Source organism: Rhinoraja longicauda, chromosome 13, assembly GCF_053455715.1.
Source record: "Rhinoraja longicauda isolate Sanriku21f chromosome 13, sRhiLon1.1, whole genome shotgun sequence".
In the NCBI taxonomy this organism is placed as follows: Eukaryota; Metazoa; Chordata; class Chondrichthyes; order Rajiformes; family Arhynchobatidae; genus Rhinoraja; species Rhinoraja longicauda.
The window spans coordinates 22897369-22915580 of NC_135965.1; the positions used below are offsets into that span (position 1 = coordinate 22897369).

The following is an 18212-nucleotide window of genomic DNA, read 5'->3' on the forward strand; positions in this document are numbered from 1 at the left end:
TAAAAGTATAACACCGATTTCAATGAAACTTCTTCCATTAGCACCAAAGGGACGACGTTGTGTAAGGTGGGCCCAAAATTGTCACGCTATCGTGTACCGTTTTGGCTGTAGTTCAGGAACAAACAAACAAACAAACAAACGAGAGTTTTAGTTTATAGATGGGCCAAACACAGGCAGATGGGACATGTTGGTAGATGTGGGCAAGTTGGGCCTAAGGGCCTGTTTCCACGCTGTATGACTCTGACTCTTTCACTGTACACATGACAATAATAAATCTAGAGCTAAACTAAACCTAAAAAGTAAGCTCTTTGAGACATGATTGGTTTTTTTTTTGCTGAGAAATATGTGTGATTATAATTCCAATATTATCCATTGGCTTGCAGCCTGTGTTATCAGCTCCAGCCCAGGTGAATGGTACACGCAGGCACCAGTGATTCATCAGTCATTATAAGGCACCTGGCCAGACGTATTGCAACAAATTCCTCTAAAGATTAACCTTCTTGCAGACACATAAATGTTTATGGCCCAACTAGCGGGTGGAACCTCTGCCTCACAGCGCCGGAGTCATGGGTTCAATCCTGACCTCAGGTGCCTGTCTGTATGGAGTTTGCACATTCTCCCTGTGACTGCGTGGGTTTCCTCCGGGTGCTCCGGTTTCCCCAAAGACGTGCGGGTTTGTAGGTTGGCTTCTGTAAATAGCCCCCCTCTGTGTGTCGGACTCTGGGGTCGAGGGGCCTGTTTCTATGCATCTTTCAATCAGTCAGTAAAGATGCTGTTGATGGCAGTAAGCGAAGAAAAGCAAAATATTGCATATGCTAGAAACCTGTGAGAACAACACAGGGAGACCAGGAACTAGAACCTAGACAGCACTACCGGACACAGGGAATTACTCGATCTTAGTTTAGTTTAGTTTCGTTGAGTTTTGAGATACAGCGCGGAAACACCCCTTGGGTCCACCGGGTCCGCACTGACAAGCAATCACCCCGTACACCAGCACTATCCTCCACACACTAGGGACAATTTACAATTTTACCAAACCAGTCTACAAACCAACACATCTTTGGAGTGTGGTGGGGAACCGAAGCACCTGGAAAAAATCCATGCGATCATGGGTAGAATGTGCAAACTCTGCACAGAACAGCACCCATCGTCAGGATTGAACCCGGGTCTCTGGCGCTGTAAGACAACAACTCGACTGCTGTGCCAGCGTGCAAGTTTTACCTTTGGTGGGCAATAAACAATAGGTGCAGGAGGAGGCCATTCGGCCCTTCGAGCCAGCACCGCCATTCAATGTGATCATGGCTGATCATTCTCAATCAGTACCCCGTTCCTGCCTTCTCCCCATACCCCCTGACTCCGCTATCCTTAAGAGCTCTATCCAGCTCTCTCTTGAATGCTTTCAGAGAATTGGCCTCCACTGCCTTCTGAGGAAGAGAATTCCACAGATTCACAACTCTCTGACTGAAAAAGTTTTACCTCATCTCAGTTCTAAATGGCCTACCCCTTGTTCTTAAACTGTGGCCCCTTGTTCTGGCAGGTGTTGGAAATGTCGTTGGGGCTATACCTTGCCAACGGTGACCATCATTTAAAGCGGGGAGTGGCATGTTATAAGCATGTTATCACATTATTTGCATTACAGCATGCTTGGGAGCTGCTCACATGCTTTCTCTGACGGCGGGGGGGGGGGGCGGGGGGGGTAGTAATTAGAAACTAAATGCATGAGGTGCTGTCCCTCCAATTTGCGTTTGCCGTGGCTCTGACGCCGAAGTGGAGGAGGCCCAGGATCCAGAGGTCAGTATGCGAATGGGAAGGGGAGTTAAAATGTTTGGCAACGGGGAGATCGCCTAGGCCAAGGCGGACTGAGCGAAGGTGTTCAGCGGATCCCTCTAAACTTTTCCCGTCCATGTACCTGTCTTCTAAATACTGTTTGTGGTTGGATGGTATATGAGACTGGGGACCTCTCTCATATACATGTGGTCCCAGGGTCCTGTTGTGTTGGTTGCAGAAGGCTTTTGGTTGGGATGAAATACTAGACTAGGGACCTCTCTGATGTGGGATACCAGGGACATGTCGTGTTGGTTGCGGTAGACAGTGACCATTCTCCCTTCATTCACAGGCTGGTAGGCGGGAGCCGAGGTGCTAGTGCTTGCCATGTCCGAGCGACAGCAGGAGTCCTTCCACCGGTCATCACCACTGAAGGGTGTAGCCCAGGATATCAGCCAACTGATGGAGAAGTTGGATACCAACGAGCTCTATCTGGAGGGGGATGAGGCGGACCTTGACATCACCATCGAGACAAGGGCATCTGGTGAGCAGCCTTCCATGTTCAGACAGGCATCGCTCATAAGTCATAGCATCCCCATTAGACTCATTGAATCTACTCCGCCATTCAATCACGGCTGATCTATCTTTCCCTCTCAACCCCATTCTCCTGTCTTCTCCCCATAACCCATTGACGCCCTTTCTGATCTTGAATTTGTCAATCTCCGCTTTAAAAATACCCAATGACCGCCGTCTGTGCCAAGAAATTCCACAGACTCGCCACCCGCTAAATAAACAGATTCCTCCTAAAGGCGCGTCCTTTTATTCTGAAACTTATCTCCAATCAGTTCTAACACTGGCCCTTTGTCATGGTCAATAATTGGTCCTACTTCCTAGTTCTTGCTCAATGACCTAGTGAGTTTCCCCAGTTCCCTTCTGAAGGCTCCTACTGGATCTTGTTCCAGAATCCTTTCAAGACGCAAAGAGCTGGAGTAACTCAGCGGGTCTGGAGAACATGGATAGGTGATGTTTTGGGTCGTGATCCTTCCGAGGGGTCGGAGAAGGAGATTTGAAGAAGGGTCCTGACCCGGAACGCCGTCAATCCATGTTCTCCAGATATTCTGCCTGGCCAGCTGAGTTACTCCAGCATTTTGTGTTTTCTTTTGTAAACCACCACCTGCAGTTCCCTGCTTCTATATTCCTGAGCAGAAGGTCGGCTACAGGTGAGCTTGGCCTGAGAGGACCGGCCCGCGTAGTGTTAAAGCCATTGTTTCTTGTGCTTCAGATGGTGCCCAGATCCCGTTCTCAGCTGTCTACATGACCAAAGGCTTCAAGGAGGCGGACATCCAGGTCTACATCACCGGTGCCCCCATCAAAGCACATGTGGTGGATGTCGAACGCTTCACGTCCACAAGGAAGGTACGGGAATGGGCTAAATGTGCTGGAGTAACTCGGCAAGTTCGGCAGCGTCTCCGGAGAACATGGATAGGTGGCGTTTCGGGTCAAGACCCTTCTTCAGACTGGTTAATAACAATGTGTAGGAAGGAACTGCAGATGCTGGTGTATACCAAAGATAGACACAAAATGCTGGAGTAACTCAGCGGGTAAGACAGCATCTCTGGAGGGGAGGAATATGTGACGTTTCGGGTCCACATCCTTCAGACTAGTCATTAGTGAGGCCGCACATGAAGTATTGTGTTAATTTGGTCACCTTGTTACAGGAAAGATACCATCAGCTAGCTGAAAGAGTGCAATGAATTACAACAATGTTGCCAGGATTCGAGGGCCTGAGCTAAAAGGAGAGGTTGGGCAGGCTGGGACTCTTCCTTGGAACGCAGGAGGCTGAGGTGTGATCTTATAGAGGGGCAGTACTGAGGGAGCGCCGCACTGTGGGAGGGGCGGTACTGAGGGAGTGCCGCACTGTGGGAGGGGTGGTGAGGGAGTGCCGCACTGTGGGAGGGGCGGTACTGAGGGAGTGCCGCACTGTGGGAGGGGTGGTGAGGGAGTGCCGCACTGTGGGAGGGGTGATGAGGGAGTGCTGCACTGTGGGAGGGGTGGTGAGGGAGTGCCGCACTGTGGGAGGGGTGGTACTGATGGAGCGCTGCACTGTGGGAGTGGCAATGAGGGAGTGCTGCACTGTGGGAGGGGTGGTGAGGGAGTGCCGCACTGTGGGAGGGGTGGTACTGGTGGAGCGCTGCACTGTGGGAGTGGCAGTGAGGGAGTGCTGCACTGTGGGAGGGGTGGTGAGGGAGTGCCGCACTGTGGGAGTGGCAGTGAGGGAGTGCTGCACTGTGGGAGGGGTGGTGAGGGAGTGCCGCACTGTGGGGGGGTGGTGAGGGAGTGCCGCACTGTGGGGGGGTGGTGAGGGAGTGCCGCACTGTGGGGGGGTGGTGAGGGAGTGCCGCACTGTGGGGGGGTGGTGAGGGAGTGCCGCACTGTGGGAGGGGCAGTACTGAGGGAGTGCCGCACTGTGGGAGGGGTGGTACTGATGGAGCGCCATGGTCTCCCACCTCCTTCGACCATCCCCCATTCCTGGGGGGTTTTGGAAGGTAGTTGGACCTTGCAACTACTCCTCTCATTTCTGTCTAGGTGCCATCTCCCAACGTTTACACCATTGAACTGACACACGGAGAGTTCAACTGGAGGGTCAAGAGGAAATTCAAACACTTTCAGGAACTACACCGAGAACTTCTACGCTATAAAGCTCTGCTCCGTTTTCCGATCCCGACTCGAAGGTAAAGTAAAACCCGGAGAGCCGGCCTCTGTCCCCTTCTCCCAACAGGAGGGGGTAAAAGCAAAAGCCGGAGCAGGATCAGTAGGATCAGATCTGAGCAGCGGCCCCTGCTCCCGCTACCTCCCCTCTTCCATTATTCCCTGCTCCTTGCTAGCTGAGTGAGTTGGAGTGAATGTGGATGATGTGGGAATTAGCCAGGACGAAGATTTTGGACGCACTAAACAGGGGAGCAGGGTCTAGAAACAAGGAACTATAGATGCTGGTTTACAAAAAAGACACAAAGTGTCAGAGTAACCATGCGAGAAGGCAGCACCTCTGGAGATCATGGGTTGGTGATGCTACGCATCGGATCCCTTCTTCAGGCTGAAGTAACTCCAGCACTTTGTGTCTTTTTTTGTAAACCAGCACCTGCAGTTCCTTGTTTCTACGTTTAAGCATTTTCTTTTAAAGTAAGAGGCACAAAAAAACTACAGATGTTTGTTTACAAAAGTAGACAGAAAGTGCTGGAATAACTCGGTGGGTTAGCTGGTGTCCCTGGAGAACATGGATAGGTGACGTTGGGTCGGGACATTTCTTCAGACTGAAGTTACTCCAGCACTTTGTGTCTTATTTTGTAAACCAGCATCTGCAGTTCCTTGTGTCTCTAACTTCAAAATCGCTAAACTGGTCAGGTGGCATCTCTGGAGAACATGGATAGATGACGTTTTGGGTCGGAACCTTTCTTCAGACTGATTGGGGGGAGGGAGGAGAATTAAAGCTGGGAGAGGAGGGGCAGGACAAAATGGCAGGTAAGTGGCAGGTAATAGGTGGACGCAGGTGAGGGGGGGTTGAGAGGCAGGTGGTTGGAACAAAGGTCAGAGATAAAAGCAGAAGGTGCAAGACAGACGGCATGAAGAGATGCAAATTGTGAAGTCAGAGGAAAGGAATGTAGGGAGGGGGGGGCGAGGGGAGAAATAGGTGGGAGTCTAGGAGAGGGGAAAGGGAAGATGTGGTGAAGAAGGGGGAGTGAGTTGTCAGACTGGGCAAAGGCACAACAAACTGCAGACACTGGAATCCTGAGCAAAACAAAGTGCTGGAGGAACTCTGGGTCAGGCAGCATCTATGGAGGGAATTAACAGGTAAAGTTTCGGGTCGGGACCCTTCTGACTGATGGAGAATGAGGGAGAATTGATAGGTGGGCACAGGTGAGGGGGGAGATTGAGGTGAAATCATTGGACAAAGTCAGCATGGATTTATGAAAGGTAAATCATGTCTGACGAATCTGATAGAATTTTTCGAGGATGTAACTAGTAGAGTGGATAAGGGAGAACCAGTGGATGTGTTATATCTGGACTTCCAGAAGGCTTTCGACAAGGTCCCACATAAGAGATTAGTATGCAAGCATAAAGCACACGGTATTGTGGGTTCAGTATTGATGTGGATAGAGAACTGGCTGGCAGACAGGAAGCAAAGAGTAGGAATAAACGGGTCCTTTTCAGAATGGCAGGCAGTGACTAGTGGGGTACCGCAAGGCTCAGTGCTGGGACCCCAGCTATTTACAATATATATTAATGATTTGGACGAGGGAATTGAATGCAACATCTCCAAGTTTGCGGATGACACGAAGCTGGGGGGCAGTGTTAGCTGTGAGGAGGATGCTAGGAGGCTGCAACGTGACTTGGATAGGTTAGGTGAGTGGGCAAAGGCATGGCAGATGCAGTATAATGTGGATAAATGTGAGGTTATCCACTTTGGTGGCAAGAACAGGAAAGCAGACTATTATCTGAATGGTGGCCGATTAGGAGAAGGGGAGATGCAACGAGACCTGGGTGTCGTGGTACATCAGTCATTGAAAGTAGGCATGCAGGTGCAGCAGGCAGTGAAAAAAGCGAATGGTATGTTGGCATTCATAGCGAGGGGATTTGAGTATAGGAGCAGAGAGGTTCTGCTGCAGTTGTACACGGCATTGGCGAGACCACACCTGGAGTATTGTGTACAGTTCTGGTCTCCTAATCTGAGGAAAGCCATTCTTGCCATAGAGGGAGTACAGAGAAGGTTAACCAGATTGATTCCTGGGATGGCAGGACTTTCATATGAAGAAAGACTGGATAGACTCGGCTTGTACTCGCTGGAATTTAGAAGATTGAGGGGGGATCTTATAGAAACCTACAAAATTCTTAAGGGGTTGGACAGGCTAGATGCAGGAAGATTGTTCCCGATGTTGGGGAAGTCCAGAACAAGGGGTCACAGTTTAAGGATAAGGGGGAAGTCTTTTAGGACCGTGATGAGAAAGTTTTTTTCACACAGAGAGTGGTGAATCTGTAGAATTCTCTGCCACAGAAGGTAGTTGAGGCCACTTTATTGGCTATATTTAAGAGGGAGTTAGATGTGGCCCTTGTGGCTAAAGGGATCAGGGGGTATGGAGAGAAGGCAGGTACGGGATACTGAGTTGGATGATCAGCCATGATCATATTGAATGGCGGTGCAGGCTCGAAGGGCCGAATGGCCTACTACTGCACCTAATTTCTATGTTTCTATGGGTGGAGGAAGTGACTAAGGCTGGGGGTGACAAGCAGACCAAAGGCTGTCAGAGGGGGAGAAGTGAATTGAGGAAGCGCAGAGCAGATGTAAACTGGAGGGAAGGGTATGGGTGGAAGGGGATGGGGGGAGGGACTCAGGGCTGGGGGGGGGGAGGGACTCAGGGCCAGGGGATGAGTGTTCGGAGGAGGGTGATGGTGGGAGAGAGATGGTGCTGACTGGAGTGGGGCAGGGGAACGAGAGAGGTATTACTTAAAATTGGGGAATTCAATGTCTAGTTTAGTTTATTGTCAAGGTTGCCGAAGTACAGTAAATAACTTTTTTGAGTGCTATCCAGTCAGTGAAAACATGATATGATTACAATCAAGCTGTCCACAGCAAACAGATACAGGATAAAGGGAATAACGTTTAGTGCAAGATGAAGTCCAGTCAAGTCTGATTAAAAATAGCCTGAGGGTCTCGAATGAGGTCGCTCAGGGCCGCTCTCTGGTCAGTGATCGGATGGTTCAGTTGCCTGATAACAGCTGGGAAGAAACTCTCTGAATCTGGAATATGCATATTCACACATCTGTACTCCTTGCCTGATGGGCAGAAGAGGAAGTGACCGGGGTGAGTCTGGTCCCTGAATATGCTGGTAGCCTTGCCGAGGCAGCGTGGAATTATGTAGAAACAAGGAACTACAGATGCTGGTTTACAAAAAAAGACACAAAGTGCTGGAGTAACTCAGGGGGTGGCCAGGCAGCATCTCTGGGGAACACGGGTAGGTGATGTTTCGGGTGGTTATGTTTCCCACAGAAGCTGTTCACGCCCGGTAGAAGTGGAGTAACTCGTCTGTCTGCTTTTCTATGTGTAAAGTGCAGGCTGTTCAGGAAATGACGACCCTATCCTGATTCTAAATAACCACCCTCAACTATTGAGAAATCGCCCGGTTTGCAATGTCCTGCCTCAACCTTTCCTTGTGCCTCTACTGCTCCATTGCAAAATCTCAAAGAGTGCCTCCATTGAAGGAGTTCTCCCCTCTCTGATTCAGTTGCTGGTTCTTCCAGAGCTTAGTATTTTGCTCTATCACATATCTCTACACTGATTTATTCACAAAATGCTGGAGTAACTCAGCAGGTCAGGCAGCATCTCGGGAGAGAAGGAATGGGTGACGTTTCGGGTCTGTCACCCATTCCTTCTCTCCCGAGATGCTGCCTGACCTGCTGAGTTACTCCAGCATTTTGTGAATAAATCGATTTGTACCAGCATCTGCAGTTATTTTCTTATACTCTCTCTACACTCTGGATGGCTCAATTGGAATCGTCTACAGTTTTTCCGCATGACAATAATAAACTAAATGGAAGTTTCCAGCACATCTGTCTCTGTCTCTGTCCCTCTCTCTCTGTCTCTGTCTCTCTCTGTCTCTCTCTGTCTCTCTCTGTCTCTCTCTGTCTCTCTCTGTCTCTCTCTGTCTCTCTCTGTCTCTCTCTGTCTCTCTCTGTCTCTCTCTGTCTCTCTCTGTCTCTCTCTGTCTCTCTCTGTCTCTCTCTGTCTCTCTCTGTCTCTCTCTGTCTCTCTCTGTCTCTCTCTGTCTCTCTCTGTCTCTCTCTGTCTCTCTCTGTCTCTCTCTGTCTCTCTCTGTCTCTCTCTGTCTCTCTCTGTCTCTCTCTGTCTCTCTCTCTCTCTCTCTCTCTCTCTCTCTCTCTCTCTCTCTCTCTCTCTCTCTCTCTCTCTCTCTCTCTCTCTCTCTGTCTCTCTCTCTCTGTCTCTCTGTCTCTCTGTCCCTCTCTCTGTCCCTCTCTCTGTCCCTCTCTCTGTCCCTCTCTCTGTCCCTCTCTCTGTCCCTCTCTCTGTCCCTCTCTCTGTCCCTCTCTCTGTCCTCTCTCTCTGTCCCTCTCTCTGTCCCTCTCTCTGTCCCTCTCTCTGTCCCTCTCTCTGTCCCTCTCTCTGTCCCTCTCTCTGTCCCTCTCTCTGTCCCTCTCTCTGTCCCTCTCTCTGTCCCTCTCTCTGTCCCTCTCTCTGTCCCTCTCTCTGTCTCTCTCTGTCTCTCTCTGTCTCTCTCTCTGTCTCTCTCTCTCTCTCTCTCTCTCTCTCTCTCTCTCTCTCTCTCTCTCTCTCTCTCTCTCTGTCTCTCTCTCTCTGTCTCTCTGTCTCTCTGTCCCTCTCTCTGTCCCTCTCTCTGTCCCTCTCTCTGTCCCTCTCTCTGTCCCTCTCTCTGTCCCTCTCTCTGTCCCTCTCTCTGTCCCTCTCTCTGTCCCTCTCTCTGTCCCTCTCTCTGTCCCTCTCTCTGTCTCTCTCTCTCTCACTGACGGGGATTGTCCGTGAGTTATAGAGTGCGGCAGTACTGGGGATTGTCGGTGTTGGGGAGAGTCGGTGATGGAGGTGGCGTCGGTGATGTGGGAGAGTAACCATGGGCCCTGGGGAGGTTGGGTGCCAGGGAGTGTGGGATGGGGTGGGGAGTGGGAGTGTGGGTGTCGGTACTCACGGTGTTCTCTCCCCTCTCCCCGCCAGGTTCACGGTGCGGCGACAGACGGTGAAGCAGGGGGAGCCGCGGTCCATGCCCTCTCTCCCCCGGAGCTCAGACCACATCGTGCGCGAGGGGCAGATCTCCAGCCGGCGGGTATGCGTGCCAACGGGCAGCACCCCGCAGGGGGTGGAGGTGGGGGGGGGGGAGACCCAGGGTGGGGGGTAGACTGGGAGGGGCGGAGGGAGATCAGTGGGGGAGGGGAAGGGGGGAGATCAGTGGGGGAGGGGAAGGGGGAGCCGTGCCAACGGGCAGCACCCCGCAGGGGGTGGAGGTGGAGGGGAGACCCAGGGTGGGGGGTAGACTGGGAGGGGCGGAGGGAGATCAGTGGGGGAGGGGAAGGGGGAGCCGTGCCAACGGGCAGCACCCCGCAGGGGGGTGGAGGTGGAGGTGGGGGGGGGGGGAAGACCCAGGGTGGGGGGTAGACTGGGAGGGGCGGGGGGAGATCAGTGGGGGAGGGGAAGGGGGAGCCGTGCCAACGGGCAGCACCCCGCAGGGGGTGGAGGTGGGGGGGAGGGGTGGGGGGTAGACTGGGAGGGGCGGAGGGAGATCAGTGGGGGAGGGGAAGGGGGAGCCAGGGCAAGGTGAGTCTGGACGAGGGGAGGTGAGGAGACCGGGGGATCGGAGGCAGCGGGCAGGAGGAGGCTGGGAGATGGAGGGGTGGGAGACCAGGGGATTGTGGTAGGCGGGGGGGGGGGGGGGGAGATGGTGGGGGTTGGGGGAGACAGGAGGAGGGGAGAACAGGGGGGTGACAGGGAGGGGGAGGAGGCCAGGGGAGTGGGAGAACGTGTGCGGGGAGGGAGGTACCAGAAACAAGACTACTACAAACCATTACAGACCATGGTGGCGCAGCTGGGAGAGTCGCTGCATTACAGTGGCAGAGACCTGTGTTCCATCCTGACCTTGGGTGCTGTCTGTGTGGAGTTTGCACGTTCTCCCTGTGACTGCGTGGGTTTCCTCCAGGTGGTCCAGTTCTGCTCCCACATCCCAAAGACGTGCGGGTTGTAGGTTAATTGGCCCTGTGTAAATTGTCCCCTAGTGTGTAGAGAGTGGATGAAAAAGTGGGATAACATAGAACTAGTGTGATCGAGCGATCGATGGTCGGCGTGGACTCAGTGGGCCGAAGGGCCTGTTTCCATGCTGTATGTCAAATAGAAACATACAATAGAAACACAGAAAATAGGTCTCCGAAACTTCCAAGTCTCTGAAAAGACTGATCTTGGCCCAAGGATTTTCTCATAGAAACATAGAAACATAGAAAATAGGTGCAGGAGGAGGCCATTCGGCCCTTCGAGCCAGCACCACCATTCATTGTGATCATGGCTGATCGTCCACAATCAGTAACCTGTGCCTGCCTTCTCCCCATATCCCTTGATTCCACTAGCCCCTAGGGCTCGATCTAATTCTCTCTTAAATCCATCCAATGATTTGGCCTCCCCTGCCCTCTGTGGCAGAGAATTCCACAAATTCACAACTCTCTGGGTGAAAAAGTTCCTTCTCACCTCAGTTTTAAATGGCCTCCCCTTTATTCTTAGACTGTGGCCCCTGGTTCTGGACAAATGATAGCAGACCATTGCAGACAGTCGGAGAGCTGGCTGGGGGATTCTTTCAAGGCATGGCTCCACATTCCAGAGTTTCTCGACAATCTGATGCCTGGTCCCAATCCAGGAGAAAAAATAATTTCAATCTCATTCTTTAATTTAAAAAAAACGCGAGGAATGCTCTGGAGGTCAGGCGGCATCTCTGGAGAGAAAAACTGGGTCCATGGGGGGGGGGGGGGGAGTCAGGCGGAGTATCTCCGGCATTTTTTGTTCCCTTTGCCTCAATCCTTTGTGAAGGTTTTCTCTTGCATTCACAGAAACAGCTGGAGGATTACCTGACCAACCTCCTGAAGATGGCCATGTACCGCAACTACCACACCATGGTGAGCTGTGCCAGAGTGCCTGACGTCCTCCACTCTCCGAGAAGTCACAATGCAGCTTCACAAAACTTGGGTTAGGCCACATCCACTTCTATCAGGCCTCCCCTCAACCTCTGACGTTCCAAAGAAAACAATCCAAGTTTGTCCAACCTCTGAAGATAGATGCAAAGTGCTGGAGTAGCTCAGCGCGTCAGGCAGCATCTTAGGAGAGAAGGAATGGGTAATGTTTTGGGTCGGGACCCTTCTTCAGTCTGAAGTAGGGTCTCGACCCGAAACGTCACCCATTGTTTCTCTCCTGAGATGCTGTCTGACCCGCTGAGTTACTCCACCATTTTGTGATACCTTCGATTTGTACCAGCATCTGCAGTTATTTTCCTACACAACTTGACTACGGGGGCTGTCTGTATGGAATTTGTATGTCCCCCCCGCATGACCTCGTGGGCCTTCTCCGGGTGCTCTGGTTTCCTGCCACACTCCAAAGGCGTACAGGATTGTAGGTTAATTGGCTTTGTAAAATTGTAAAGTGTTCCTAGTGTGTAGGATAGTGCTCATGTGAAGGGGTGGTCGTTGGTTGGCACGGACTTGGAGGGTCGAAGGGCCTGTCTCCACGCTGTATCACTAAACTAAACTAAATTAAACGACTCCATATGCGGCCTAGCCAAAGTCTTATAAAGCTGCTGCATGACTTCCTCACCACTAATGTAGTGCCGAAGAAGACCAAGTGACCCCATTGTTTGTTCCCACAGATGGAATTTATTGGAGTCAGTCAGCTTTCCTTCATTCACCACCTTGGACCCAAGGGCCTGTAAGTGACACTATTGGTATTGGTTTATGATTATCACATGTGCCGAGATACAGAGAAAAATGTACCATGTCATGGCAGCAGAGAAAGTGCAGATAAAAAAAAGTTTGCGGGGTTAATTCGCGGTAGATTGGAAGATCGGGACGACGCCCTTACTTATGGGACAACTGTTCAGTAGTCTGATAACCGAAGGGAAGAAGTTGGTCCTGAGTGTGGTGGTGCGTGGTCTCAAGCTTCTGTATCTTTTGCCCGATGGGCGAGGGGAGAAGAAGGAATGACTGGTCCTTGATTACGTTGGCTGCTTTCTCGAGGCAGCATGAAGTGTAGTTGGGGTCGATGGTGGGCAGTCTGGTCTGTGTGATGGACTGGGCTGCATCCACAACTCTCTGCGATTTCTTGTGGTCTTGGGCATAGCTGTTGCCAAACCAAGTTGTGATGCATCCCGATAGGATGGTTTCTGTGGTGCATCTGTAGAAGTTGGTAAGAGTCGTTGAAGAATTTTCTTTGCCTTCTGAGGAAGTAAAGACGTTGGTGTGATTTCCTGGCCTTCGTGTCAATGTAGTTAGAACATCACCTATTGTTGGTGATATTTACACCTGAAAATCTGAAGCATTCGACCATCTCCACTTCAGGTTTAGGTTTTTTATTGTCACGTGTACCGAGGTACAGTGAAAAGCTTTGATTTGCATGCTATCCAAACAGATCAGATATACCATACATAAATACAATCAAGTTAAACTCGTGCGATAGGCAGAGCAAAGGGTAAGATACAGAAGCCTGATAACAAAGGAGAAGAGGCTGTTCCTGAGTCTGGTGGTGCACGCTTTCAAACTTCTGTACCTTCTGCCGGATGGGAGCGGGGAGAAGAAGGAATGACCAGGATGGAATAAGTCTTGATACAGACTAGGTGTCAATCCACCACGCTTCCTGAAGTCCGTGACCAACTCCTTCGTCTTGTTGACATTGAGGAAGAGGTTGTTCAGTTTAGTTTGGTTTATTGTCATGTGTACCGAGGTACAGTAAAAAGCTTGTTCGTTTCGTACTAACCAGTCAGCAGAAAGATCACATGATTACAATCAAGCCATCCACAGTGTACAGACAGATACAGGATAAAGGGAATAACGTTCAGTGCAAGATAAAGTCCGTTTAAAGATAGTCTGAGGGTCTCCAATAAGGTGGATGGGAGGTCAGGACTGCTCTCAAGTTGGTGATAGGATGGTTCAGTTGCCCGATCACAGCTGGGAAGAAACTGTCTCTGAATCTGGAGGTGTGTGTTTTCACACTTCTGTACCTCGTGCCTGATGGAAGAGGGGGTGACCAGGGTGAGACTTTTCATTGATTATGCTGGTGGCCTTCTTGAGGCAGCATGAAGTATAGATGGAGTCAATGGAAGGGAGGTTGGTTTGCGTGATGGTCTGGGTTGCATCCACCATTTTCTTCAATTTCGTGTGGATAGACCTGTTCCCAAACCATGCTGTGATGCATCCCAATAAAATGCTTTCTTCGGTGCATGTGTGGAAGTTGGTAGGAGTCATTGGGGGGGGGGGGGGGGAACATGTCGAATTTCCTGAGCCTTCTGAGCATCTTGTGTTTTGCCTTGGTTCCCCTTGTGCATTGGTTTGACGGAGGTTGATCAGAATCCCTCTCCTTTGCAGGGAAGGTTTTGTGATGAAACGTTCCGGAGGTCACCGAATTCCCGGGCTCAACTGCTGTGGGACGAACGAGGTCTGTTATCGCTGGTCCAAGAGGTACGTGAGCCCGAGGGCAGTTGACTTTCATGGGATCAGACTTGATAATCATGCCAGCAAGGTCATCACGTTATAGTCCTGGAATCATAGGGTCATGCAGCATTGAAACAGGCTCTTCTTGCCTGTAGCCTATATCTCTTGCCTGATGGGGGATGGGAGAAGAGGGAGTAACTGGGGTAAGACTGGTCCTTGATTATGCTGTTGGCCTGGCCGAGGCAGCGCGAGGTGTAGATGGAGTCAATGGAAGGGAGGTTGGTTTGTGTGAAGGTTGCAGTCATGGAGATGAAGGGTGTGGGTCGCGGTGGGCCAGGGGAGGGTGAGGACAGGGGTCTCGCCCTTACTCATGGACGTGTGCTTTGCCCCCAGGTGGTTGGTGGTGAAAGACTCATTCCTCATGTACATGAAGTCGGATTCGGGAGCGGTGGCCTTCGTCCTGTTGGTGGATAAAGAGTTCAGCATCAAGTTGGGCATCAAGGACACAGAGACAAAGTACGGCATCAGGATCGAGAACCTGTCCAGGTGGGTCCACCCTTCCCATCCCCACCTCGGTCCCATCCTATTCCAGAGACTTGAACACACAATGGCGCAGCAGGTCGAGCTGCTGCCTCGCAGTGCCCAAGACCCCGGTTCGATCCCGGCCTCGGGTACACAAGGCTAAGGATGAAGTGCAGTAAATGGATTGGTATTGATGCTTACTTGATGGTCAGCATGGACATTGTGGGCTGAAGGGCTTGCTTGTGTGTTGTAGGAAATGATAAGAGGTATAGGAAGGAGCTGCAGATGCTGGTTTACACCGAAGTTAGACACAAAACTCTGGAATAACTCAGCGGGTCAGGCAGCATCTGTGGAGAAAAGGAATAGGTGATGTATCGGGTTGAGACTTCTTCAGGCTGAGGGTCAGGGGAGAGGGAAACTAGAGGTATGAAAATGTACAGAACAAATGAATGAATGGTACGAAAAGAACAAATCAGAACCAGCACTGATCAAGGAAAGTTGGAGACAACAATGGTTCAGGTTTATCATTGTCACGTGTACCAAGGTACAATGCATGCTATAACAGATCAGATAATATTAAGGGCGGCACAGTGGCGCAGCGGGTAGAGCCGCTGCCTCACAACGCCAGAGAACCAGGTTCGATCCTGATCTCGGGTGCTGCCTGTGTGGAGTTTGCACGTTCGCCCTGTGACCGCGGGTTCGTAGGTTGATTGGCCCTCTGTAAGTTGCCCCCAGTGTGGAAGCAGTGGATGAGAAAGTGGGATATCATAGAACTAGTGTGAGTGGGTGATCGCTGGTCAGTGTGGACTTGGTGCTTCCATGCTGTATCTGTCAATCAATCAATCAATATACATCGCAGTAGGGTCTCGACCTGAAATGGCTGAAGAAGGGTCCCGATCTGAAACGTCACCTATCCATGTTCTCCAGAGATGCTGCCTGACCCACTGAGTTACTCCAGCACTTTGTGTCTTTTACAGCACAAAGCAGGCCATTCGGCCCACGCAGTGCTAGCATTCAGGCTCCATGTGGACCTCCTTCATCTTTCCTCCTTTAGCTGAATCAGCGTGGCCCGCTCTTCCCTCCTCCCTCCTCTGATGTCCCGCCTCTACTGAAGATCACCATCGCGATCCACACCCAGCCTCCTGGTGGCTGAGAGATCCACACTCTCACCACGCTCTGTGTGAAGGAGAATCCCCTCAGTTCCCCACTGATGCTGACGGGCTCTAGTTCTGCTCTTGCACCACTGCTGGAAACACCCTCTCCCCATCACCTCTGTGGAAACCTTTCAACACTTCTACCAGATTATCCTTAGTTTTATCAGATGATATCCTTCAACTAAGAGAGTCTCAGTCTGTCCATTCTCTCCCCCTGTGCTTCCGGTCTCGTCGTTGTAAACTTTTTCTGCACCCTTTCCCACACCTCGGCAACCTGTTTATGGTGACTCAGAGCAGTTCTCAAGTGTGGTCTAACCAAACTTCAATGCAGGTCAAATCTTACTTCCCTATCATGTTGCTATTGCTATAGAAATTAACCCTAGCGTTTTGCTTGCTTTGCTGGTGGCCTTGCTAACCAGTGGTGTCTGATCCAGGCTGACGTTGTCATAGAGTCACACAGTGTGAAACCAGGTCCTTCAACCCAATTTACCCACGCCGACCAACATGTCCTATCCACACTAGTCCCACCTGCCTGTGTTTGGCCTATATATCCCTCTAAAACTATCCCATCCATGTACCTGTCTAAATGTGTCTTAAACCTTCTTAAACTACCTGCCTCAACTACCTCCTCTGGCAGCTCATTCCACCTCCCTTTCTATTAAAAAAAAAGAATGCCCCTCAGATTTCCTAATAAATCTTTCTCCCCTCACCTTAAACCTATGTCCTCTTGTTCTCGATTCCAGTTTAAATTCCATTTGGAATATTTTGGAGGACCAAGAACCAAGAACCTCTAGTCTGGGTAAAAGACTGCATTTATCTATATATTCCCTTCATGATTTGATACACCTCTATAAGACCACCCCTCGTTCTCCTGCACTCCAAGGAATAAAGTCCCAGCCTGCCCATCCTCTCCCCGTACCCCAGGACCACGTCCTGGCAACATCCTGGTAAATCTTTTCTCCATCCTTTCCAACTTCACGACATTGACAATAAGACCCGGGCGACCCACCGACCTCAGGGAGGCAATGTTTGCATCCTGGCACTGCCTGCCCTCTGTTCCTGCATGTCAAATATGCCCGACCTCTGGATAAAGAAGGGCACAAAGGTTCTCCCCACCTCTATTAACTTGTGAAGGATTTGGACAATAGCAGATTTAACTGTGGTATCTTTAAGGATAGAATTATGAAGAGAATCGCCATTGTAATTGAAACTGGAAGTCATCAGATCAACGGGCTGTCTCGTTTTAGATAATGATTTGTCAGGAAATCATTGGTAAACAGATGGGAGCAGTCAAACAATATTGATAGGGGTTACTGAATAAGCGGATAATTGGCTTATGACAGAGTTCCAAAGTGCAATGCTTCTTATCGAGTCCACATGACAAGATTAGAAATTGTTCAGCCAGAACTGAACACACTTCTCGGCATCTGCATACAATGACGTCTTGCGCTTCTTGTGTGTGGTGGTAGAAAGTTTGGTGGAAACAGGGCCGCGACGTGAACGCTCTTTCCTTGGACCCCATTGCAATGCTGAGGGTAGCATCGTGGGAGGGGCGGTACTGAGGGAGCATCGCACTGTGGGAGGGGCGGTGAGGGAGTGGGAGCATTGCATTGTGGGACGTGTGTGTGGTACTAAGGGAGCGCAGCACTGTGGGACGTATGGTACTGAGGGAGCATTGCATTGTGGGATGTGTGGTACTGAGGGAGCGTTGCATTGTGGGACGTGTGGTACTGAGGGAGCGTTGCATTGTGGGACGTGTGATACTGAGGGAGCGCCGTATTGTGAGAGGGGCGGTGGGGGAGCGCCGCACTGTGGGAGGGGCGGTGAGGGAGCACCGCACTGTGGGAGGGACGGTACTGATGGAGCGCCGCACTGTGGGAGGGGCGGTACTGAGGGAGCACCGCACTGGGAGGGGCAGTGGGGGAGCACCGCACTGTGGGAGGGGCGGTGAGGGAGTGCTGCACTGTGGGAGGGGCGGAGAGGGAGCGCCGCACTGTGGGAGGGGCGGTACTGAGGGAGTGCCGCACTGTGGGAGGGGCGGTTCTGAGGGAGTGCCGCACTGTGGGAGGGATGGTACTGAGGGAGCGCCGCACTGTGGGAGGGGCAGTACTGAGGGAGTGCCGCACTGTGGGAGGGGCGGTTCTGAGGGAGCGCTGCACTGTGGGAGGGGCAGTACTGAGGGAGCACTGGCTTGTACTGATAATTTTGCCAACTTGTTCCAGGACTCTGATCATCAAATGCAACAGTTATCGACACACTCGATGGTGGGGGCAGGAGATCGAGAAGTTCATTTGCGAAAACGCCGCTGTCTACCTGAAAGACCAACGCTTCACATCTTTCGCTTCTGTAGACGAAGGCATTCTGTCCAAATGGTAAGTGATCCACAAGTCACAGGAGCTGAATTAGGAAATTTGGCCCCTCGAGTCTGCTCCGTTATTCAACATTGGCCGATCTATTATTCCCCTCTCAACCCCATCTCCTGCCTTCGCCAAAAACGTGGAACCTGTCATGAAGTTGCGTGTCATCCATGTTGGCGCTGGAGTGTGGCGACTCTTTGTGTGCTGGACCCAGAAGAGA

At 51.3% G+C, this 18212-nt stretch overlaps 1 protein-coding gene across 4 annotated transcripts in view; it reads left to right on the forward strand.

Moving 5' to 3' along the window:
- Positions 1–18212, forward strand: part of LOC144599543 (phospholipase D1-like) — a 77616-nt gene that overhangs the window by 19085 nt on the left and 40319 nt on the right. For all 4 annotated transcript variants that reach the window (XM_078410557.1, XM_078410556.1, XM_078410559.1 and 1 more), the window contains 9 exons: positions 2117–2308; positions 3047–3180; positions 4351–4496; positions 9503–9611; positions 11374–11439; positions 12183–12241; positions 13894–13986; positions 14353–14505; positions 17858–18007. In XM_078410557.1, the coding sequence (XP_078266683.1) occupies positions 2152–2308; positions 3047–3180; positions 4351–4496; positions 9503–9611; positions 11374–11439; positions 12183–12241; positions 13894–13986; positions 14353–14505; positions 17858–18007 (1067 nt within the window). In that variant the 5' untranslated portion in view covers positions 2117–2151. The remainder of the gene's footprint in view (positions 1–2116; positions 2309–3046; positions 3181–4350; positions 4497–9502; positions 9612–11373; positions 11440–12182; positions 12242–13893; positions 13987–14352; positions 14506–17857; positions 18008–18212) is intronic.